The sequence below is a fragment of the Microcaecilia unicolor genome, chromosome 3 (assembly GCF_901765095.1).
Source record: "Microcaecilia unicolor chromosome 3, aMicUni1.1, whole genome shotgun sequence".
Lineage (NCBI taxonomy): Eukaryota > Metazoa > Chordata > Amphibia > Gymnophiona > Siphonopidae > Microcaecilia > Microcaecilia unicolor.
The window spans coordinates 412818785-412843950 of NC_044033.1; the positions used below are offsets into that span (position 1 = coordinate 412818785).

Sequence of the window (25166 nt, forward strand, 5' to 3'; positions counted from 1 at the left end):
GTTGTTGCTCAAGGTTTAGTGATGCGCAGACTCTCATGGCTGTGTGTCTCTGACCTGGATCATTTTGTCCAGCAGAGAATGGCGGATGTTCCTTGCTGGGGGATAATCTTTTTGGTGAAAAAGTAGAGGATCTAGTTGATTAAATCAAGAAGCTTAATGATGCTATGGATTCTCTCTCCCACTGAACGTCTTCTGCTACTGCCTCCTCATCTAGGAGGATTTTTGGTGGGAAGAGGAGTGCTCCCTCTTCTTATTCTAGGCGTAGGTACACTCCTACTTCTCAGCAGTCTGCCCAGGCTCATCCCCAGCGCACTCGTTCTCATCAACAGCGTGCGCCTAAGGCCGCTGCGGCTCCCCAGCAAAAGCAAGGGGCGGGCTTTTGACTGGCTCCAGTTAAGCATAGCCTCTGTAAAAGTGTCCATACCGGACGACTTGCCGGTTGGAGTGAGGTTAATATTTTTTCACCAAAGGTGGCCTCTCATAACCTCCGACTGGTGGGTTCTTCAAATAGCCCAGTTAGGATATACTCTCAATCTGGAATCCAAACCTCCAAATTGTCCACCTTGAGCTCATTCGTACAGCTCCCAGCACAAACAGGTACTTGCAGAGGAACTCGCCGCCCTTCTAAAGGCTCAAGCAGTCGAACCCGTTCCACCAGGGGAAGAAGGGCTGGGATTCTATTCCAGGTACTTCCTTGTGCAGAAAAAGACAGGGGGGATTTGTCCCATCCTAGACCTAAGGGCTCTGAACAAATTCCTTGTCCGAGAAAAGTTCAGGATGATTTCCCTGTGCACCCTTCTTCCCATGATTCAAGAGAATGATTGGCTATCCTCTCTGGACTTAAAGGATGCTTACACACATATCTCGATACTTCCAGCTCACAGGAAGTATCTTCGATTTCGGCTGGGAACTCAGCACTTTCAGTACTGTGTGCTGCCTTTTGGTCTGGTGTCTGCGCCCAGAGTATTCACAAACTGCCTGGCTGTAGTCACAGTGTCGCTACGTAGACTCGCAGTGCATGTGTTCCCTTATTTTGATGATTAGCTAGTGAAGAGCAGCTTTGAACACAGGTGCTCAGCAGTCCCATGCGAATGACTGTTCAGGTGCTAGAACTACTTTGTTTCGTAATCAATTACCCAAAGTCCCATCTCACTCCAGTGCAAAAGTTGGAATTCATTGGAGCCCTGTTGAACACAAGGACAGTTCGAACTTATCTTCCCGAGACAAGGGCAAACAACTTCCTGTCCCTGAGCTCTAGCGTCTCAACAGATCACGGTTCGGCAGATGTTGAGACTTCTGGGGCACATGGCCTCCACAGTTCATGTGACTCCCTTGGCATGTCTACACATGAGAGAGGCTCAATGGACCCTAGCTTCCCAGTGGTTTCAAGCTGCAGGGAGTCTAGGGGATGTAATCCAACTGTCCACTGACTTCCGGAATTCTCTGCAGTGGTAGATGATTCGATCCAATCTGACCTTGTGGCGTCCATTTCAAATTCCTCAGCCACAAAAACTGCTGATGACGGATGCATCCCTCCTGTGGTGGGGAGCTCATGTAGATGGGTTTCACACTTAAGAAGCCTGGTCCTTTCAAGAAAAAGGTCTTCAGATCAATCTTCTGGAATTGCGACCGATCTGGAACGCTGTAAAGGCTTTCAGAGACTGGCTGTCCAACCAAATCATATTGATTCAGACAGACAATCAGGTTGCCATGTATTATACCAACAAGCAGGGGGGGCACCGGATCTCGATCTCTGTGTCAGGATGCCGTCCAGATGTGATTTTGGAGGTGCCGTCATGGCATGTTTCTCCAAGCCACTTATATGGCAGCCGTAACAACAGTCTGGCCGACAGGTTGAGCAGGATAATGCAGCCTCACGAGTGGTCACTGAACATTGGCGTAGTCTGCAAGATCTTCCAAGCGTGGGGCACCCCCTTGGTGGATCTTTTTGACACTCAAATCAATCACAAGGTCCCTCAGTTCTGTTCCAGTGTTCAGGCCCACGACAGACTAGCGTCAGATGCCTTTCTCCTACATTGCGGGACAGTCCTCCTGTATGCGTATCCTCCCATACCTCTAGTAGGGAAGACTTTGCTGAAACTCAAGCAAGACTGTGGAACCATGATCCTGATTGCACCTTTCTGACCACGTCAGATTTGGTTCCCTCTTCTTCTGGAGTTGTCCTCAGAAGCACCATGGAGATTGGAGTGTTTTCCATCACTCAGAACGAGGGGTTGCTTCTGCTTCCCAACCTCCAGTCTGTGGCTCTCATGGCCTGGATGTTGAGAGCTTAGAATTTGCCTGCTTGGGCCTTTCAGAGGGTGTCTCCCGAGTCTTGCTTGCTTCCAGAAAAGATTCCACAAAGAGGTGTTACTCTTTCAAATGGAGGAGGTTTGCCGTCTGGTATGACAACAAGTCCCTAGATCCTCTTTCTTGTTATACACAGACCCTGCTTGAATACCTTCTACACTTGTCAGATTCTAGTCTTAAGACCAACTCCGTAAGAGTTCACCTTAGTGCAATTAGTGCTTATCATCAACGTGTAGAAGGTCAGCCTTTAGTAGTTGGTTTCATGAGAGGTTTGCTTTTGTCAAAGCCCCCAGTCAAACCTCCACCAGTGTCATGGGATCCATTCTCAATGTCATTCTCACCCAGCTGATGAAAGCTCCTTTTGAGCCACTGAATTCCTGCCATTTGAAGTACTTATTTATTTATTTATGACATTTATATCCCACAATATTCCCGCCCATGGGCAGGCTCAATGTGGCGTACAATAGTTAATAAGCAAACAATAATACAATAACACAAAGTACAGTAGACAAGGTCACAGGTGGGAGAGAGAAGTGACTGATGAGGAAAAGGAATAGAGGGTGGGTGATTAGTTATCACAGAGTGAGCTGTGGGCTAAAAGGCTGTGGCTCCTGTAGGACTCGTGGTGTATGCTCTGCCAAAAAGGAAGGTCTTGAGACGCTTCTTAAAGGTCGGGTGATCTGAAGTGAATTTGATCTCTCGAGGCAGCCGATTCCACAGTTGAGTGCTGAGATAAGGGAAAGAGGAGCCATAGATGGCCTTATATTTGAGGCCATGGGGAGCAGGGTAATGGAGATTGAGGTACGAGCGGGCCAATCTTCGGGAGTTCCTGGGCGGTAGGTTAACGAGAGGGTCTATATAGGAAGGGGCATCTCCATAGATGATTTTTGTGCACCAATGCGCAGGTCTTGAACGCGATGCGGTCCTTCACAGGAAGCCAGTGCAGCTGTTCACGAGCTTTCAAATCTAGATTTGCCGAAGATGAGTCGGGCAGCTGTATTCTGGGCCATTTGCAATTTTTTTAGGCGCATACCTGTGCATCCCCCGTAGATACTATTGCAGTAGTCAAGACGGCTAATCACCAGATTGCGGAATATGCCTCGAGGGAAGTATGGCTTGATTCGCTTAAGTCTCCAGAGAGAGTAGAACGTTTGCTGGACTGTAGAGTTCACATGCTGCTCTAATGACAAAGTTCTGTCAACCAGGATTTTTAGGGATATCGAGATAGGCAGGACGAGCTCAGGAGTAATTAGCGCAGGAGGCCAGAGTTTTTAATAAGGAGAGGAGAGGATCAAACAGTGCATTTTCTCGGCGTTGAGTTTGAATCGAAAAGAATTGGCCCAGTTAACCATGGTGTTGAAGCCTTGATGAATCCAACTGGTAATTTCATTTAGGTCTTTCTCAAATGGGATGTAGATAGTGATGTCATCTGCATAGATAAACGGGTTTAGCCCCAGTTTGAAGAGAGCCGTTTCCAGGGGGATGAACATCACATTAAAGAGGGTAGGTGATAGTGGGGAGCCCTGTGGCACTCCGCAGTCAGCTTTCCAGTGAGATGATAGAGTGGACTTGGCTTGTACTTGGTAGGATCTGGATTTTAGAAAACCTCTTAAGCCAGGCTAATACATTTCCACTTGCACCAAAGTAATGAAGGAGCCACAGAAGTATATTGTGGTGCTCCATGTCAAAGGCACTGGACATGTCGAACTGCAAGAGTAAAATGCTCTTCCCCTCGACTATTTCCCTCTTGAAGTTAGATAGGAGAGTGACAAGCACGGTCTCAGTACTGTGGAGCGATCGAAATCCCGATTGTGAGGTATGCAGAACATTAAATTTGTCCAGGTGCTCACTGAGTTGTTTATTCACCAGGCTCTCCATAAGTTTTACGAAAAGGGGGATGGAGGCTATTGGCCGGTAGTTGGACAAATCACTACTTAGTTTCTTAGCGTCTTTAGGTACCGGGGTTAGCAAGATGTTTCCATGGCTTGCTGGGAACTTGCCTTCACTAAGCATATGGTTAAGGTGTAGCGTCAGGTCATCAAGGAAACAGGCAGGGGCACTTTGGAGCAGGTAGTTGGGGCATACATCCAGTCTGCAGTACTTCCTAACAAATCGGTGAAGCTCCCTTTTGACAGAATCAACAGTGAGAGTGGAAAAGCTGAAGAGTAAACGGTCTGCTGGTTGCTCGTCGGGCCCCGGGTCTAAGCCAGCAATAAAGTCACCAATGCTGGAATAGTTTTGCAGAAGGGTGCTCTGCAGTTTCCTGAGCTTGCCCTGAAAAAAATTGGCTAAATTGGCAGCAGGTGGGGTACCATCCCCCGTAGTGGTAAGTACCGCAGTATCCATTAGCTTGTTTACAAAGAAGAAGAGTTTCTTGGCATTGTTGTAATCCGGGCCAATTTTTTTCTTGAAGTAATTTTTTTTTTCGCCTGTCTGAGTGCATAGTTGTACTTTCTGTGAGACTGCTTCCACGCAGTTAGATGCTGAGTGTCCTGGTGCTTTCGCCAGGTTCTTTCAAGCCTTCTGGTATTTGCTTTGAGCATTCTGAGGTGATCATTGAACCACGGAGCAGCTGCTTTCCTCTTTGTGCAACATTCCTTGAGCGGCGCAATGGCATCTAAGGTAGTTCTACAACGGTTATCCCAGTTGGGTAGGAAGCTGTCTGAGTCTACCGGGTCGGGCCAGTCTGACTCATATATAGACTGCCAGAATGTCGCAGAGTCGACATACCCTCTCGTTGTGTACGATGTTGGGGAATGCATGCGGTGTGGTCCTTTTAACTGCCACAGAATTGAGCAGGTGAGCTTGAAGTGGTCAGACCAAGGGACAGCTGTCCACAGAGCTTTGGCTAGGCACTGATTGTCGTGGTTAGCCGATTTAAAAGAGAAGATGTCTAGAGTGTGTCCTTTGGAGTGGGTAGCCTGAGTATTCCAGTAGGTAAAGTCCCAAGAGCTGAGGAAGTCCAAATAGTCTCGCGTGTGTGCAGAGGAGGAATCTTCAAGGTGTAGATTAGTGTCTCCCTGGACAAGTACATTGGGGCAGGACAAGCACATTGTAGAAATGAAATTTGTAAAGATAGGTTGCACATCGCACCAGTTGCTGGGAGGTCGGTAAAATAGGATGCATGTCAGATGACCAAATAAGGTTTTATTAGATATTCTCACTGAAGTTATTTCGAGTTGTGGCATAATGGAGTCAGCAATGGGCTCTACGATGAAGGTGGAACGATAGATGAGGGCTATACCTCCACCTCTCGTACCTTGACGCAGCCAGTGGACAAGCTTGTAGCCTGAGGGACATAAATCAAGCAAGACGGGGTCTCTTTGGTGGTGGACCCAGGTTTCCGTGATGAAGACCAGGTCAAGGCTTTCTAGCGCAATCCAATCAGTAAAAATGGAGGCTTTTTTTGATTACGGATCTGGCATTTACGTAGCCCACTAAGACAGGGCAAGAGGCAGGCGATAAGTACTGCAATTGGCAGATGCGTAGTAGTTGGCGTTCTTTGGGTGGTTTGGTGCGCGGACTGAAAGGACGGCTTGGTAGTCTGCAGGAGGTGTGGAGTATGGGAATGGGGATGGGGATACTTTCTGAAGGAGAGATGGAAGAAGAGAAAGAGAGCAAGGAGAGAAAAAGACAAGCAAGAAAAGATGCAAACATGTCCATTTTGGGAGCAGGAAGAGGAGCAGCTCCTAGGGCGACACTGATTGCAACAAGGCACTCTCTGATGGGAGCATCCAGGAGCTGGCAGCACGATGGGTGAATAGCACAGCCGTGAAGGTGCCACAGTGAACTTGCTGCAGCACACGCCTAACAGGACTGCATCATAGGCTCTACAGCGACCCAGGCTCGCTCAGGTTCAGTCCTCAGTGCAGAAGGGACTTCACAGCCCATACTGGAGTAGAAAAAGAGAGGAGAGCGCCAAAGGTCGCTGCAAAAGCGCGCCCACTGCATTGATAGCCAAAGTCTGGACAAGGTGGGCGGGCGCCTAAACACTCACGCCCCCAAATTGTGTCAGTTCCCTCTTCAACGGTGACTTCGCTCTCGGACAGTTCCGAGGAACAAAGGCAGTGGACGCTGGGCAGGGAAACCAAAGTGGATCCTCAAGCGAAGATAAGTCACTTCCGAATAGCCAGCTGGAAGTTCACTGCGGCCATCAGGACACGGATGCCCGATCTGCCCCCTTGAACGAACTACGCGGTCTCAAAGCAGTAAAAACCCCGCACCAGAGGGTTAGTGACGAAGCTAGTCACCTGGCGGAGCAAAGGAGCGCGGTTTAATTAGGTCTGGAGAGCAGCAAAAAGCAGTTGCAAACCACCGCTGGTTTCATACCAAACCACCTTTCAAACTACCTCCACTGACATGGGTTCTCCATGCCATCTTAACAGCTCTCATGAAACCTCCATTTGAACTGCTTTGTTCCTGTTCTCTGAAGTTCCCCACATATTATGTAGTATTCTTAATAGCTCTTACTTATGCCAGAAGAGTAAGCGAGCTTCAAGCCCTAGTGCCAGACCTGCTTTACACCAGGTTCTACCATGACAGGGTTGTACTCTGAACCCATTCCAAATTCCTTCCTATAGTGGTTTGAGTTTCATCTCCATCATCAATCCATTGTGCTTCCTGTCTTTTTCCCTAAGCCACATTATAATCCCAGAGAAGCAGCACTTCATGCCTTAGACTGCAATTGTGCTCCAGCGTTCTGTCTAGAACAAAATCTTTTTGTGTCATTTGACCCTAATTCCCATCACTAGAAGTACAGTATCAACATAGCTTGCTGACTGTATCTCCTACATGTATACTCAGGCTGGGATGACCTCTCATGACCAGGTCACTGTTCACAATGTAAGAGCCATGCCGGTTTCAGTAGCCCATTTTCATTCTGCCTCTATTGAAGACATTTGCAAGGCAGCTACGTGGTTTTCTATCCACACCTTCACTGCTCGCTATTGTCTGCAGCTGCATTCCAGATGTGATAGCCGGTTTGGACAAAGCAGTCTTACATAATCTTTTTACTACTAAAAAGCCAACTCTGCCCTCTGACCTTTTTCTTCCACCAGGTTCACTATCTGCATAGTTGCAAAATTTATTTATATTGTGATCCTGGTATCTATTGAGTCCTACTTTTTAAGAACGTTATGCCTGCTTCTCAAGGACAGCAGGCATATATTCTCACATCCCTCTAGCCTGTGGAGTTGTCTTCTTGGCTTTAGTACTGTACTGCTGGTCCAGCGCTTGAGCGTTGGGCGGAAAGGCACCCACACATTCACAGTAGAGGCACCGCCTCAAAGATTTAAAGTAACAAGGTATGTGGCAGTGTCCTCACCGGGCTGTGTAGATGTTGTTTCCCACATGTGAGAATATATGCCTACTCCAGGGAGGTCTTTATTGAAATCAAACTACAGGAGTAGAAATCACAGCAGAAAGATGTCAAGCAAAACACATTATACAAACAAAATATTGTGTAGGCCATTCCATATCATCATGCTGATCAATCCATAGACTAGTGGGTTGTGTCCATCTACCAGCAGGTAGAGATAGAGAGCAATCCTTTTGTCTCCTTATATGTGGTCATGTGCTGCCGGAAACTCCTCAGTATGTTCTCTATCTCAGCAGGTGGTGGTCACACACAGCAGCAGCTCTGGCTAGGTCTCCAAGCCTAATTTTTAGGTTTTGTTGAGTACCTGGGGTTGTGGGCTCTTCTTGAGCAAGTGCAAACCTGGTGGTGCCAGGTCCCTCCTTTTCTCCCCCCTCCCGCTGGCTCCGTTTAAAAAAAAAAAAAAAAAAAAAATTTGGACGTCCTTTAAGGGCGTTTATTTCAACGTTTATTTCAACGTTTATTGCAGCTGTTCACTGGGACACCAGCGGGCAGGGGGTTCCCCGTTCGGTCTCCATGTGGCCTATGGCGTCGGAGGGCAAGGGCGCGAAGATTCGCTCCCTGGTCTGAGTGTGTGCGTCTAGCGAGGATGCGGGGGTTTCAAAGCCTGAATCGCCTTTGTTGAGCATCAGTTTGGAGTCCGGTCAGTGTCCCGGTTCTTCCTCCGGTGCGGCGGTTTTTCCCGCCATAAGCGCCAATCCCCCGCTGTTCGCCCACTCCATGTTGGCCGGCCACTCTGCTCGGACGGCTTCTTCTTGGGCCGCCCTGGAGCTGGGAGACGTTAATATTGTGGTCGCCCTTGATTCGGGCGACAGTAAGAAAGCGGCCAAAGTTAAGTGCCGTTCTTCCCGCGCGGCTCCTTCTCGGTGTTTCGCGCCGGACGCCATTTTGTATGCGCAGCACGTTTCTCCCCCGCTCTTGCGAGCACCGGTTGAGGGTGCGTCTAGGGCCATGGCCCAAGCTGCAGAAGTGCACAGTTCGGGGGGATTCTCCCCTGAGTTCATTTTGCTGCTGCATGAGGCTTTTCCTATGCAAAACGCTGCCCCTGCCCCCCTGTCTGATAAAGGGGTTGAGGCCTCTGGAAGCAAACGCCCTCGGGTGGATTTCCAGGCCCTAGAGGACTCTGTCTCCTCTGATGTAGATGAGGGCAGCGTGTCTGAGTTCTCCCAACGGTCTTTTGGGGATTCCTTGGAGGAGACGGATTCCCGCTCGGATGGAGCGGATGACCCCTCTGCAGTGCGGATCTTTCGCTCAGAGGATTTGCCCAACCTGTTAGTGCAGGCCATGAGCATATTGAAGATTTCCTCTCCGGAGGACGTCTCTCCCTCAGCCTCTGTTGGCTCTGCCATTATGCTGGTGACGAAGTGCCCGCCTAGAACCTTCCACGTGCATGAGGCCATGCGCACCTTGATTTCGGCTCAATGGGATGTCCCAGAAGCGAGCCTCAAAGTGGCTAGGGCTATGTCCCGCCTCTATCCTCTGCCTGCAGGTGAACGGGAGGCCTTTCTTTGGCCTACCGTGGATTCTTTACTCACTGCGGTGACTAAGAAAACGGCGTTGCTGGTGGAACGTGGCATGGCCCTAAAGGACGCCCAAGACAGAAGATTGGAGGCGGCCTTAAGGTCGTCCTTCGAGGCGGCTGCTTTAAGTTTGCAGGCCTCAGTTTGCGGCTCCTATGTGGCCAGGGCGTGCCTGACGATTGTGCAGCGGGCTTCCCCCTCGGATCCTTCCTTGAGGGCTAATTGGCCGGCCCTGGAATCGGGCTTGGCTTATTTGGCAGACTTGCTGTATGATGTCTTGAGAGCCTCAGCTAAAGGTATGGCTCAGACAGTCTCTGCGCGGCGTTGGCTTTGGCTGAAGCATTGGTCTGCGGACCACGCCTCTAAGTCTCGCCTGGCTAAGTTGCCTTTTAAAGGCAAGCTGCTCTTTGGGGTCGAGCTGGACAAAATTGTGACCGATCTCGGCACGTCTAAGGGCAAGAGGTTCCAGAGGTCAGGGCTCGGGCCAGTGGTGCTCGCCCCGGTTCCTCCAAAGGACGGTTTCAGGAAGCCCGTCGGTATCGCCCGGGCAAGTCGGGCTCCTCTACCCCCTCTTCCTTCAAGAGGAACTTCTCCCCCAAGCAGCATTCCTTTCGCAGAGATCGCCGTCCCGGAGGTGCGTCCTCCGGTCCTCCCCCAGGGTCTCGTACCCAATGACGGGGACCTGGTCCATGGCCCAGTGCAGATAGGAGGGAGGTTGTCCTCGTTTCTGGGCGAGTGGACCAGGGTAACTTCAGACGCTTGGGTTCTGGAAGTCATCAGAGACGGCTACAAGCTAGAGTTCTGCCGACCCCTAAGAGACGGGTTTGTAAACTCTCCTTGCAAGTCTCAGGTCAAAGCAGCTGCTGTGCAGCAGACTTTGAGCAACCTGATCTGCCTGGGCGCGGTGGTCCCGGTGCCAGTAGATCACCTTGGCAAGGGGCGCTACTCCATTTACTTTGTGGTGCCAAAGAAAGAAGGATCTGCTCGGCCTATTCTCGACCTCAAGGGAGTCAATCAGGCCCCGAAAGTTCGGCACTTCCGGATGGAGACCCTCCACTCCGTAATAGCTGCGGTGAAAAAGGGAGAATTCCTGGCCTCCCTGGACATCAAGGAAGCTTACTTACATATTCCCATCTGGCTGCCTCATCAGCGCTTTCTGCGCTTTGCAGTGCTGGGCCGACACTTCCAGTTCAGAGCCCTCCCGTTCGGGTTGGCTACAGCTCCGCGGACCTTCTCCAAAGTAATGGTGGTCATTGCGGCCTTCCTCCGCAAGGAGGGAGTGCAAGTCCATCCCTATCTGGACGACTGGCTGATCCGAGCCCCTTCCTATGCGGAGTGCGGGAGAGCAACAGACAGGGTCATTGCTCTTCTGAGCTCCCTGGGATGGATCATCAACTGGGAGAAAAGCCAGCTGCGCCCAACTCAGTCCCTGGAGTATCTGGGAGTTCGATTCGACACCCAAGTGGGAAGAGTGTTCCTGCCGGACAACCGGAGCGTCAAGCTTCAGACCCAAGTGGGCCAGTTCCTCGCCTCCTCTACTCTTCGGGCTTGGGACTATGTGCAGCTGTTGGGCTCCATGACGGCCACGATGGAGGTAGTGCCCTGGGCCAGGGCTCATATAAGACCACTACAGCACTCTCTTCTGCAGCGGTGGACTCCAGTGTCGGAGGATTACGCCATACGCCTTCTTTTGGATTCAGCGGTGCGAAAGGCGCTGAGCTGGTGGCTGAGGCCAGGCAAGCTGTCCGCAGGAATGCCTCTTACGACCCCGAAGTGGGTCGTCGTCATGACGGACGCCTGCTTGACGGGCTGGGGAGCCCACTGCCTGGGACGGACAGTGCAGGGGCTCTGGTCTCCTGCAGAGACGAAATGGTCCATCAACCTCCTGGAGCTCCGAGCCATTCGGTTGGCGCTTCTAGAGTTTCTCCCGGTACTGGTGCTGAGGCCTGTACGGGTCCTGTCGGACAATGCCACTGCTGTGGCTTATGTCAATCGCCAGGGAGGTACCAGGAGCGCCCCTCTAGCCAAGGAGGCCATGAAGCTATGCCTGTGGGCGGAAGCGAATCTGGAACAGCTGTCGGCGGTCCACATTGCGGGAGTCATGAATATCAAGGCGGACTTTCTCATTCGTCATACCTTGGATCCCGGAGAGTGGCAACTGTCTGCTCCAGGCGTTCTTGGACATCACGAAACGCTGGGTGCCGGCCGAGCCTGGATCTGATGGCGTCCTCGGCCAATTGCCAAGTGCCGCGTTTTTTCAGCAGAGGACGGGACCCTCAATCTCTGGGAATCGATGCTCTTCTCCAGCAGTGGCTGGCACAGGAGCTTCTCTACGTGTTCGCGCCCTGGCCCATGATGGGCAGGGTGCTAGGCTGGGTGGCAAAGCATCCGGGCCGGGTGATCCTGGTGGGTCCGGATTGGCCCAGACGTCCCTGGTATGCGGACTTAATCAGACTCTCGGTGGACGGCCCTCTGCGCCTGCCAGCGGAGTGGGGCCTCTTACATCAGGGTCCCGTGGTGATGGAGGATCCCTCCCCCTTTGGTCTTACGGGCCTGGCTCTTGAGCGGAAGCGGCTGAGGAAGAAGGGCTTCTCAGACAAGGTCATCGCCACTATGCTGAGAGCGAGGAAGCGCTCTACTTCCACCACTTACGCCAGGGTTTGGCGTACCTTTGCGTCGTGGTGCGAGGCAGGCTCTGTATCACCCTTCACTGCTCCAATATCTTCAGTGTTGGCGTTCCTGCAAGAGGGGCTGGAGAAAGACCTGTCGCTCAGTTCGCTGAAAGTCCAGGTGGTGGCTCTAGCTTGCTTCAGGGGTCGTCTGAAGGGGGCTTCCCTGGCTTCACAGCCGGATGTGGTACGCTTTCTCAAAGGAGTTAATCACCTGCGGCCCCCCTCTGCACTCGATAGTGCCTACGTGGAATCTCAATCTGGTACTACGGACCTTGTAGATGCCGCCCTTCGAGCCCTTGCCAAGGGCATTGCTGAAGGACCTGACGTTGAAAGCAGTCTTCCTGATGGCTATCATATCAGCCAGAAGAGTTTCCGAGCTCCAGGCGCTCTCGTGTAGAGAACCGTTCCTGCGATTCACTGAGGCAGGAGTATCGATTCGCCCAGTGCCTTCCTTCCTGCCCAAGATTGTTTCTCGATTCCATGTGAATCAGCAGCTTTACCTACCCTCCTTTCGTAGGGAGGATTCTCCGAGGACAAGCAGGCTGCTTGTTCTCACTGATGGGTGACATCCACGATAGCCCCTCCAATCGGAACACTTTACTAGCAAAGGCCTTTGCTAGTCCTCGCGCGCCGATGCGCACCACGCATGCGCGGCCGTCTTCCGGCCCGAACCGGCTCGTGTTCGTCAGTCTTCTTTTGTCCGCGCTCGGGACGGTCGTGTTTGCGCCGTTCGCGCCCCTTAAGTTGACCCTCGCGCGTCTTTGAGCTTTTTGCTTAAAAAAAAAAAGGGGGATCTTGGAGAGAGACCTTTTCGTTCTTTTTTCCCTTCCCGTGTTTCCAGTTTTTGCCCCGCTAAGTTTCCTTTCGTTTTCGGGGTAGGCCCTTTTGAGGCCTCGGGTCGAGTTTTTCTCTCCCTCTTTTTGGTGCCTTTACTGCCATTACGAGTTTTGATTTCGCCGGTGTGATTTTTCTGCCCATGTCATCGAAGTCTCCCAGCGGCTTCAAGAAGTGCACCCAGTGCGCCCGGGTAATCTCGCTCACTGATAGGCATGCGTCGTGTCTTCAGTGTCTGGGGGCTGGGCACCGCCCACAGACCTGTAGTCTTTGCGCCCTTTTACAGAAAAGAACTCAGGTAGCGAGATTGGCCCAGTGGAACGTGTTGTTCTCGGGCTCTTCGTCGGCAACAGCACCGGGAGTATCGAGTGCATCGACGTCGACAGCTTTAAGACCTTCGACCTCGGCATCGACTGTATCGACTGCATCGAGGCATCGACCCTCTGCATCGTCGGTACCGAGACATCGAAAGGCTGCGTCGGCGTCGGTGGTACCGGGACCTCCGCTGTTGCTGATGTCGTCGGACGGTGGTGCTTCGACTGGAGTGCAGGTGAGGGCTGTCCATTCCCCTGCTGGTGGCGGTGAGCCTTCGGGTGGGTCTCCCCCTACCCTGAGGGCTCCTGCGGTACAGCCCCCCCCCCCCCCCCCCGATACCGATCTTCTTCGGCCTCGGCCCCGAGGAAGCGACGGTTGGATTCTACATCCTCCTCGTCAGTACCGGGAAGTTCCGGTGACATGCTTCGTTTGAAAAAGTCAAAGAAGCATCGACACCGGTCTCCTTCCCGCATCGGTACTGAGAGCTCTGGGTTGCTGAGGGAGTCGGCACCCAGTAGGCATCGGCACCGGGATGACCGCTCACCCTCTGTTCAGGAGGTGTCGATGCGCTCCACCTTGGACAGCCCGGAACAGCCTCCACGCCCGGAACAGACTCTGACCTCGACGCCTGCATCGGCTTCTATGTCTTCCTCCACAGCCGCCCTGCACGAGAGTCTCCGGGCCGTTCTTCCAGAGATCCTGGGAGAGCTGTTGCACCCTTCCCCTCCGGTACCGGGGGTGCTTGCGCCACCAGTACCGTCGAGTGAGGCGCCGGCTGGCCCATTGCCCGGGGTGAGGTCTCCGACATCGGTGCTGCTTGCGGTACCGACTGTGGTCGCCTCCCAGGAAGGGTCCCCGACGACGTCGGCGGAGGGAGCTTCGCCGGTGCTGGCGAGGGAGTCTACCTCTCGACGCTCACACCGTGGCCGTGTTTCCATGGAGTCGAGCCGGGCACGGCTTCAGACACAGGTTCATGAACTTGTGTCTGATACCGATGGTGAGGCCTCGTGGGAGGAGGAGGAGGACATCAGATATTTCTCTGACGAGGAGTCTGATGGCCTTCCTTCTGATCCCACTCCCTCCCCTGAAAGGCAGCTTTCTCCTCCCGAGAGTCTGTCTTTTGCGGCCTTTGTCCGGGAGATGTCTACGGCCATCCCCTTCCCGGTGGTTGTGGAGGACGAGCCCAGGGCTGAAATGTTTGAGCTCCTGGACTATCCTTCTCCACCTAAGGAAGTGTCCACAGTACCCATGCATCATGTCCTAAAAAAGACATTTCTGGCGAACTGGACCAAGCCTCTAAGTAATCCCCACATTCACAAGAAGATCGAGTCCCAGTACCGGATCCATGGGGACCCAGAGCAGATGCGCACTCAGTTGCCTCACGACTCTGGTGTTGTGGATCTGGCCCTAAAGAAGGCTAAGAGTTCTAGGGAGCATGCTTCGGCGCCCCCGGGCAAGGACTCTAGAACCTTAGACTCCTTTGGGAGGAAGGCCTACCATTCTTCTATGCTCGTGGCCAAAATCCAGTCATACCAGCTCTACACGAGCATTCACATGCGGAACAATGTGCGGCAATTGGCAGGCTTGGTGGACAAGCTCCCTCCTGAGCAAGCCAAGCCATTTCAGGAGGTGGTCAGGCAGCTGAAGGCGTGCAGAAAATTCCTGGCCAGAGGGGTATATGATACCTTTGATGTAGCGTCCAGGGCCGCTGCTCAAGGTGTGGTGATGCGCAGACTCTCATGGCTGCGTGCCTCCGACCTGGAGAATAGGATCCAGCAGCGGATTGCGGACTCTCCTTGCCGAGTGGACAATATTTTTGGAGAGAAAGTCGAACAGGTGGTAGAGCAGCTCCACAAGCGGGATACCGCTTTTGACAAGTTCTCCCGCCGGCAGCCTTCAGCTTCTACCTCCACAGGTAGACGTTTTTATGGGGGAAGGAAGACTGTTCCCTACTCTTCTGGTAAGCGTAGGTACAATCCTCCTTCTCGACAGCCTGCGGCCCAGGCTAAGCCCCAGCGCGCTCGCTCTCGTCAGCAGCGTGCACCTCAGCAAGGTCCCACGGCTCCCCAGCAAAAGCAGGGGGCGAGCTTTTGATTGGCTCCAGCAGAGCATAGCCGACATCAACGTGTCAGTGCCGGGCGACCTGCCGGTCGGGGGGAGGTTGAAAGTTTTTCACCAAAGGTGGCCTCTGATAACCTCCGACCGTTGGGCTCTTCAAATAGTCCGGCAAGGATACACCCTCAATTTGGCCTCCAAACCTCCAAATTGCCCGCCGGGAGCTCAGTCTTACAGCTTCCAGCACAAGCAGGTACTTGCAGAGGAACTCTCCACCCTTCTCAGCGCCAATGCGGTCGAGCCCGTGCCATCCGGGCAAGAAGGGCTGGGATTCTATTCCAGGTACTTCCTTGTAGAAAAGAAAACAGGGGGGATGCGTCCCATCCTAGACCTAAGGGCCCTGAACAAATATCTGGTCAAGGAAAAGTTCAGGATGCTTTCCCTGGGCACCCTTCTTCCCATGATTCAGGAAAACGACTGGCTATGCTCTCTGGACTTGAAGGACGCCTACACGCACATCCCGATACTGCCAGCTCACAGACAGTATCTGCGATTTCAGCTGGGCACACGTCACTTCCAGTACTGTGTGCTACCCTTTGGGCTCGCCTCTGCGCCCAGAGTGTTCATGAAGTGCATGGCTGCAGTAGCAGCGGCGATTCGCAGGCTGGGAGTGCACGTGTTCCCCTATCTCGACGATTGGCTGGTGAAGAACACATCCGAGGCAGGAGCTCTACAGTCCATGCAGATGACTATTCGACTCCTGGAGCTACTGGGGTTTGTGATAAATTATCAAAAGTCCCATCTTCTCCCAGTACAGAGACTCGCATTCATAGGAGCTCTGCTGGATTCTCGGACGGCTCGTGCCTATCTCCCAGAGGCGAGAGCCAACAACTTGTTGTCCCTCGTCTCGCGGGTGCGAGCGTCCCAGCAGATCACAGCTCGGCAGATGTTGAGATTGCTGGGCCACATGGCCTCCACAGTTCATGTGACTCCCATGGCCCGTCTTCACATGCAATCTGCTCAATGGACCCTAGCTTCCCAGTGGTTTCAGGCTGCTGGGGACCTAGAAGACGTGATCCACCTGCCCACGAGTTTTCTCAAATCCCTGTATTGGTGGACGATTTGGTCCAATTTGACTCTGGGACGCCCTTTCCAAATTCCTCAGCCACAAAAAGTGCTGACTAGGGATGCATCTCTTCTGGGGTGGGGAGCTCATGTCGATGTGCTTCACACCCAAGGAAGCTGGTCATTCCAGGAACGCGATCTGCAGATCAATCTCCTGGTGTTACGAGCGGTCTGGAACGCTCTGAAGGCTTTCAGAGATCAGTTGTCCCACCAAATTATCCAAATTCAGACAGACAACCAGGTTGCCATGTATTACATCAACAAGCAGGGGGGCACCGGATCTCGCCCCCTGTGTCAGGAAGCCGTCAGCATGTGGCTCTGGGCTCGCCGTCACGGCATGGTGCTCCAAGCCACATACCTGGCAGGAGTAAACAACAGTCTGGCCGACAGACTGAGCAGGATTATGCAACCTCACGAGTGGTCTCTCAACTCCCGAGTAGTGCGACAGATCTTCCAGGTGTGGGGCACCCCCTTGGTAGATCTATTTGCATCTCGAGCCAACCACAAGGTCCCTCAGTTCTGTTCCAGGCTTCAGGCCAACGGCAGACTGGCATCGGATGCCTTCCTCCTGGACTGGGGGGAAGGTCTGCTGTATGCTTATCCTCCTATACCTCTGGTGGGGAAGACTTTGTTGAAACTCAAGCAAGACCGAGGCACCATGATTCTGATTGCTCCATTTTGGCCGCGTCAGATCTGGTTCCCTCTTCTTCTGGAGTTGTCCTCCGAAGAACCGTGGAGATTGGAGTGTTTTCCGACTCTCATCACACAGGACGAAGGGGCGCTTCTGCATCCCAACCTCCGGTCTCTGGCTCTCACGGCCTGGATGTTGAGAGCGTAGACTTTGCCTCTTTGGGTCTGTCAGAGGGTGTCTCCCGTATCTTGCTTGCTTCCAGGATAGATTCCATTAAGAGGAGTTACTACTTTTTATGGAGGAGGTTTGCCATCTGGTGTGACAGCAAGGCCCTAGATCCTCGCTCTTGTCCTACACAGACTCTGCTTGACTACCTTCTGCACTTGTCTGAGTCTGGTCTCAAGACCAACTCTGTACGGGTTCACCTTAGTGCAATAAGTGCATACCATTACCGTGTGGAAGGTAAGCCGATCTCAGGACAGCCTTTAGTTGTTCGCTTCATGAGAGGTTTGCTTTTGTCAAAGCCCCCCGTCAAACCTCCTACAGTGTCTTGGGATCTCAATGTCGTTCTCACCCAGCTGATGAAACCTCCTTTTGAGCCACTGAACTCTTGCCATCTGAAGTACTTGACCTGGAAGGTCATTTTCTTGGTGGCAGTTACTTCAGCTCGTAGAGTCAGTGAGCTTCAGGCCTTGGTAGCCCAGGCCCCTTACACCAAATTTCATCATAACAGAGTAGTCCTCCGCACTCACCCTAAGTTCTTGCCAAAGGTTGTGTCGGAGTTCCATCTGAACCAGTCAATTGTCTTGCCAACATTCTTTCCCCGTCCTCATTCCTGCCCTGCTGAACGTCAGCTGCACACATTGGACTGCAAAAGAGCATTGGCCTTCTATCTGGAGCGGACACAGCCCAACAGACAGTCCGCCCAATTGTTTGTTTCTTTTGATCCAAACAGGAGGGGAGTGGCTGTGGGGAAACGCACCATATCCAATTGACTAGCAGATTGCATTTCCTTCACTTACGCCCAGGCTGGGCTGGCTCTTGAGGGTCATGTCACGGCTCATAATGTTAAAGCCATGGCAGCATCAGTGGCCCACTTGAAGTCAGCCACTATTGAAGAGATTTGCAAAGCTGCAACGTGGTCATCTGTCCACACATTCACATCTCATTACTGCCTGCAGCAGGATACCCGACGCGACAGTCGATTCGGGCAGTCAGTGCTTCAGAATCTGTTCGGGGTTTAGAATCCAACTCCACCCCCCCATGTTTTATTCTGTTCCAGGCTACACTCTCAGTTAGTTGGATAAGTTATTAGGTCAATCTCAGTTATGTCCTCGCCGTTGCGAGGCCCAATTGACCATGTTTGTTGTTTTGAGTGAGCCTGGGGGCTAGGGATACCCCATCAGTGAGAACAAGCAGCCTGCTTGTCCTCGGAGAAAGCGAATGCTACATACCTGTAGAAGGTATTCTCCGAGGACAGCAGGCTGATTGTTCTCACAAACCCGCCCGCCTCCCCTTTGAAGTTGTGTCTTCCCTTGTCTTTGTCTTGCTACATATGGGACTGACGAACACGAGCCGGTTCGGGCGGGAAGACGGCCGCGCATGCGCGGTGCGCATCGGCGCACGAGGACTAGCAAAGGCCTTTGCTAGAAAAGTGTTCCGATTGGAGGGGCTGCCGTGGACGTCACCCATCAGTGAGAACAATCAGCCTGCTGTCCTCGGAGAATACCTTCTACAGGTATGTAGCATTCGCTTTACCCAGAGGAGTACCTTGCGCTCAAATACCTGGCTGTTAGACGGGTCATCATCAGATACTTGAAAGTGACCAATGATTTCCGGAAGTCGGATCATCTGTTCGTGCTGTTCGCAGGTCCTCGTAAGGGTCTGCAGGCATCTAAGCCTACAGTGGCACGTTGGGTCAAGGAGACGATCGCGTCAGCTTATGTGGCGGCAGGGAAGATTCCGCCTATTCAGCTGAAGGCACACTCTACTAGAGCACAAGCAGCCTCGATGGCGGAGTCCAGATCTGTCTCCTTGGAAGAGATTTGCAGAGCGGCAACTTGGTCGTCGGCTCATACCTTCTCACGACATTACCGCTTGGATGTGGCTGCTCGGGCCGAGGCCCAGTTTGGGGCTTCAGTGTTGCGTTCAGGGATTTCCATGTCCTGCCCTGGGTTAGTACTGCTTCGGTACATCCCACCAGTCTATGGATTGATCGGCTTGATGATAGGGAAGGTAAAATTGTGTATCATACCTGATAATTTTCTTTCCCTTAATCATAGCCGATCAATCCATAGCCCCTCCCAGATATCCGTATTGTTTGTGTTCTGGTTATATTTCAGGTTCAAGTTCAGTCTTCATTTCCTGTTCACAAGGACTTCGTGTTCAAGTTCTTCCAATTGAAGTCTCTTCGAGTTGAGATGATTTTGTGTTACAGTGAGCTGCTGCTTCCTCTCCCCCTGTTTCGGCGGTGGCTGGATGGATAACTAAATTATGCCGGCGCTCCCTCCCGCTTCGTGCGGCTGTAGGATAGCTTTGTATCCCTCCCGCTTCGGCGGTGTTAGGGTAAGCCAGCTCCTCCCGCGGTTGCGGTAGCAGGATAAGCCAGTTCCCCCCGCATCGGCGGGTGTGGTTTCCCGCCCACCGCCCCGGCGGTGGTGCGCTGGAATATTTCCCCTCCCCCGCTTCGGCGGTGGTGAGCTGGGCAGAGTGTCCCTTTGTGGGTGTAATTCTCTAAGTGCTGAGTCCTGCGGATGGAGCTTTGATATCGACATACTGGGGAATTTCCGGCAGCACATGACCACATATAGGGAGGCAAAAGATTGCTCTCTATCTCCACCTGCTGGTAGATGGACACAACTCACCAGTCTATGGATTGATCGGCTATGAATAAGGGAAAGAAAATTATCAGCTATGATACATAATTTTACCATATGTGCACTGCATGAACAAAAAAAAAGGGCTCTTCGTAATTCAACATCTTTAGCTGTTCACCGAGTCTTTCTGAATATCAGTATTAAAATATTAATTGTGCTTAGTTGGTGAAATGTTTAATATGTTTAAAATTTCCCTTTAGCTCTATAGTGTCCACTTTGCTTGCCCTCATGGATGGACTTGATAACAGAGGTGAAATTGTTGTCATTGGTGCTACAAACAGACTTGATTCCATAGACCCTGCACTCAGGAGACCTGGACGTTTTGACAGGGAGTTTCTCTTCAGTCTCCCTGATCAAAAGGTAAATGTGCTAACACATTTCATTGAAAATAATGTATATTTCTATTGAATGTATGGAATACGTTTGCCAGTATTGTTTGTATTTTTGTTTTATCTTCGTGTGACAAAAATGACTTATTTAAATATTGGAAAGCTGTTTTGGTTTGAGGTACTTAGATTCTTTTGTTTCTGAGTTTTTGGGTTCCTGGGGAAAACCAGGATAATCTATACAATCTATACAAACTGGTGCTAACAGCTGCAGCAAGTGGTAAAATAGAGATTTCAAAATTTTATTAAATGAGGTTGTTATTTTAGCTGTAGAGAGGACTTTAGTCCATCTGATTAAAAAGAAAATAGTTGGATTAAAAGGATACCTCCAAGATTTATCATTGTATAGATTCACAGAAGCCAAGTCTGTCTTTTAATGATGTGCGGATTTATGTGTTCATTATTTTATGTAATTATTTCCTTTTTTTATTTATGGATTTCAATGTATAATAAAAATCAACAGCAAGAAAAAACATCCCATTCCCTAACTTCTTCAGAGTCCACAATCAATCTTCAGTGCTCACATCACCCTCAACTTTATTTGGAACTTAGGTTCCTAAAGAGAAAAAAAAATATTTGTAGCTGTCATATTTAAACTTGCATTTATAAGGAAAGCAAACCATAAATAACCATAAAATAATGCTTCCAAGGAAAGAACCTAAGTTTTATAACTCTGAGAGATCATTTGCCACTGTGTATGATTTTATATCTGAAAAACTGCATGAGAACATACTGTTAAAGATGAAAAAAACATTTTTAAGGTCCAGTCCTTTTTATGATTCAAGGACAAAGACAACCACATGGATGGACTGGGAAATGACTTCATTTTAATAATCATAAAGAAAACTGGTAAGTTCAAGTCTATCTGCTGAGATGTTTGATGTATAAGATGTACCTTCAATCACCCCTTGATCAGAAGGGCAAGTACAGTAAAAAAAAAAAAAATAATAATAAAAACAAACCTTTGAGATAGGAAGGAAGGCCTGTAAACTTCAACATTTCAGGAAAAAAAATTAAGCGTATCTAAAATGGTAATTGCTAGAGACTTGGGAAAGTTTAGCAAAATAAAGATTATATTTCCTTCTATTATTCTCGAGAGTCTCCATTCTTCTACAAACAGCATTTTTATCTTGACTCAAAACCAATTTTTGTGCGTTTAGCTTCTTAACCATAACATCTAATCTTATAAAGTTTTTATATACTGCTTACAAGTTAATAAAAACAATGATATACAGACAATATCTAGTCTGTACTTGACATGGGCCCATACCAGACCTGAGGTTGAGGAATTTAGTTAGAAGGATAAATCACTTAGAGCATTTGATCTTCCACCAAGCGTTCCCTGTCCTGATCCCACTGGCTTTAGATGGCACAGGCCAGACTCTTCCCTTTATTTTAACCATAATTTAGTAACAGTTAAACACTCAAGACTAAGCCAGTTGACAAATCCCACTGTTTGAGAATAGAAAACTTAAAGTTCTTATATGAAAGCAAACTTTTCTCCAGTTCTACAGTAGTATTTCTAATGAATGTATTCTCAGTCCAAAATGATGATGGCAGCCAGAGTGGATGCTGCAATCTATATGTCAGATTGATAATTTAAACAATTTCTACAGAGATTTAAATTTAATGTAGAAGGTGGGGGTGCTAAATGGAAGCAGATTAACTCCAGAAGTCACCCACCACCAAGACCAATAACAAAAGAGTGACAGCAGAGGAAAAGGAATTAGAATTGAAATAAACCATTTTAGCAACTCACCTATCAGCGAGAAGGTAAGTGGAGAGACTAGGCAGATGGATAAACAGAGGGTGAGAAAGACGGTATGTAACTGGAAAGCTATGTGCACAAATGCTCACAGTCCTATGAAGCAAAGTTCACAATCTGCAAGCCCTGAGCTTACAGGCAGACTTGGATATTGTTTCTATCATGGAGGTTTCGTTGAGACTCCAATGACTAGGATGCAAACTGTGTGAACTAGGAATTTGCTGTGAGAAAAGTACTATGGTCAGAAAGATGGAAGAGGAGCTTTATATGTGAAAAACAATATTAAAGTAGCTGAAATGCAGGGGACCTGGGGAGAGGAAGAAGCAATATAGATTTGTCTTAGAAAGAGAAGATGTAACCTCTGTTCACATGGGTGTTGTCTACAAACTTCCAACACAGTCAGAAAAGTTAGACAAAGATTTGGTCATGGATATCCAAATGTTGGTAATGAAGTGGGAGGTGCTGCTGCTGGGAGATTTCAACCTGCCATATGTGGATTGGAAAGGCCCATCTGTGGAATCGGAAAGAAGTATAGAGATTGTGGATACTTTTCAAAGTACATTGTTGAGACAAATGATGATGGAACCCACGAGGGGAGACACAATGCTACATCTTATGCTCACAAATGATGATAGTATGTCCAGCGTCCGGGTGGGTGCCCAACTGGCCACTAGTGATCATCACACTGTATGGTGTGATGTAAGAGCTAAAGGAGAATGAGGTCACAAAGCTCAAAATCCTGGATTTTAAAAATGCTGACTTTGTTAAAATGGGGGAGTACCTGAAGAAAGAGGAAGTACATAAAAACGGTGGAGGATCAAACTGAACGGAGCTATAAAATCAGCAGCACATTTTTATAGAAGGAAGGAAACAAGAATATGAGTAAAAGGAAACCAATATGGTTCACTTAACAAGTCGTTGACAAAATAAAGGCAAAAGAGGTGGCATTCATAAAATACAAAAAACACAAGATGAGGAACACAAGAGATTACTGTTTAAAATTGAAATAAAGTGAAGAGAGAAATACATCTGGCAAGGGCTCTGATGAAAGAACAAATGGCTAAAAACATAAAGAATGGTAGTGACTTTTTTCAGATATATTAGTGAACTGAGGAAGGCTAGAAATGGAATCGTGAGACTGAAAGTTTCTATGAACTGCTATTGGAAGAGTGACAAGGACAAAGCAGATATGCTTAACAAGTTTGTCTGTCTTCACCAGAGAAAATCCTGGAGGAGGACCTTGGTCAGCTGATAAAGGTACATATTAAAATGAAGTTGATATTACACTATTTATGGAAGAAAGTGTTTATGAACCACTTGAAGAACTGAAAGTGGACAAAGCCATGGAGCAGAATGAGATCCATAGTAACATAGTAGATGACGGCAGAAAAAGACCTGCACGGTCCATCCAGTCTGCCCAACAAGACAAACATATGTGTAAACCTTACCTTGATTTGTACCTGCCTTGTTCAGGGCACAGACCGTACAAGTCTGCGCAGCAGTACTTCTCACCTTCCAACCACCAGTCCCACCACCGGCCCTGGCACAGACCGTACAAGTCTGCCCTCGACCATCCTCGCCTCCCAACCACCAACCCCTCTTCCCCCCACCTGCTCCGCCACCCAATTTCGGCTAAGCTTCTGAGGATCCATTCCTTCTGCACAGGATTCCTTTATGCATATCCCACGCATGTTTGAATTCCGTTACCGTTTTCATCTCCACCACCTCCCGCGGGAGGGCATTCCAAGCATCCACCGCCCTCTCCGTGAAAAAATACTTCCTGACATCTTTCCTGAGGCTGCCCCCCTTCAACCTCATTTCATGTCCTCTCGTTCTACCGCCTTCCTATCTCCGGAAAAGATTTGTTTGTGGATTAATACCTTTCAAATATTTGAACGTCTGTATCATATCACCCCTGTTCCTCCTTTCCTCCAGGGTATACATGTTCAGATCAGGAAGTCTCTCCTCATACGTCTTGGTACGCAAATCCCGTACCATTCTCATATCTTTTCTTTGCACCGCTTCCATTTTTTTAACATCCTTCGTAAGGTACGGCCTCCAAAACTGAACACAATACTCCAGGTGGGGCCTGACCAATGACTTATACAGGGGCATCAACACTTCCTTTCTTCTGCTGATCACACCTCTCTCTATACAGCTAGCAACCTTCTCGCTACAGCCACCGCCTTGTCACACTGTTTTGTCACCTTCAGATCCTCGGATACTATCACACCAAGATCCCTCTCCCCCTCAGTACCTATCAGACTCTCACCACCTAACACATAAGTCTCTCTTGGGTTTCTACTCCCTAAGTGCATCACTTTGCATTTCTTGGCATTGAATTTTAATTGCAAAACCTTAGACCATTCTTCTAGCTTCCTCAGATCCTTTTTCATGCTTTCCACTCCCTCCCGGGTGTCCACTCTGTTGCAAATCTTAGTATCATCCGCAAATAGGCAAACTTTACCTTCTAACCCTATGGCAATGTCACTCACAAATATATTGAACAGAATCGGCCCCAGCACCGATCCGTGAGGCACTCCACTACTCACTTTTCCCTCCTCCGAGCGAACTCCATTCACCACCACCCTCTGTCGTCTGTCCGTCAACCAGTTCCTAATCCAGTTCACCACTTTGGGACCTATCTTCAGCCCATTGAGTTTATTTAAGAGCCTCCTGTGGGGAATCGTGTCCAGAATCTTGAGGGATCTTAAAGTGGTTCTGGCGGGCCCTCTTAAAGATTTGTTTAATAAATCCTTGATGATGAGGGAAGTTCTGCAGGATTGGAGGAGTGGATGTGGTCCCTCTTCACAAAAGTGGAGACAGAGAAGTGGGAAACTATAGGCTGGTAAGCATGACTTCATTGGTTGGAAAGGTAATGGAGACCCTGCTCAAAGGAAGGATAATGAATTTCCTGGAATCCAACAGATTACAAGATCCGAAGCAACATGGTTTCACCAAAGGAAAATTGTGCCAAACCAATCTGATCGACTTCTTTGACCAGAGAATTGGATAATGGATATGCGGTAGGTGTAGTCTACTTAGATTTCAATAAGACCTTTCACATAGTCCCTTATAAGAGTAGGGCCGGCCAAAGGCAAGATGCCGCCTGAGGCAGAACTAACATGCCCCCCGCCCCAGAGGCGTAGCCAGGTTTTGATCTCAGGGGGAGCAGACGTTTATAACATAGGCGCCGGTTGGTGTCAGCTAGACAGCAGTGTCTGTGTTGCTCAGGGGCTGTGGCGGGCAGCGATTAATACAAGCTGTCTCTGTTACGTCCTGCCTACAAGGAAACAGTAAGTT

At 49.9% G+C, this 25166-nt stretch overlaps 1 protein-coding gene across 1 annotated transcript in view; it reads left to right on the forward strand.

Moving 5' to 3' along the window:
• Positions 1-25166, forward strand: part of ATAD2B (ATPase family AAA domain containing 2B) — a 714191-nt gene that overhangs the window by 353452 nt on the left and 335573 nt on the right. The window contains 1 exon segment of the mRNA XM_030198808.1: positions 19913-20072. Coding sequence (XP_030054668.1) covers positions 19913-20072 — 160 coding nt within the window.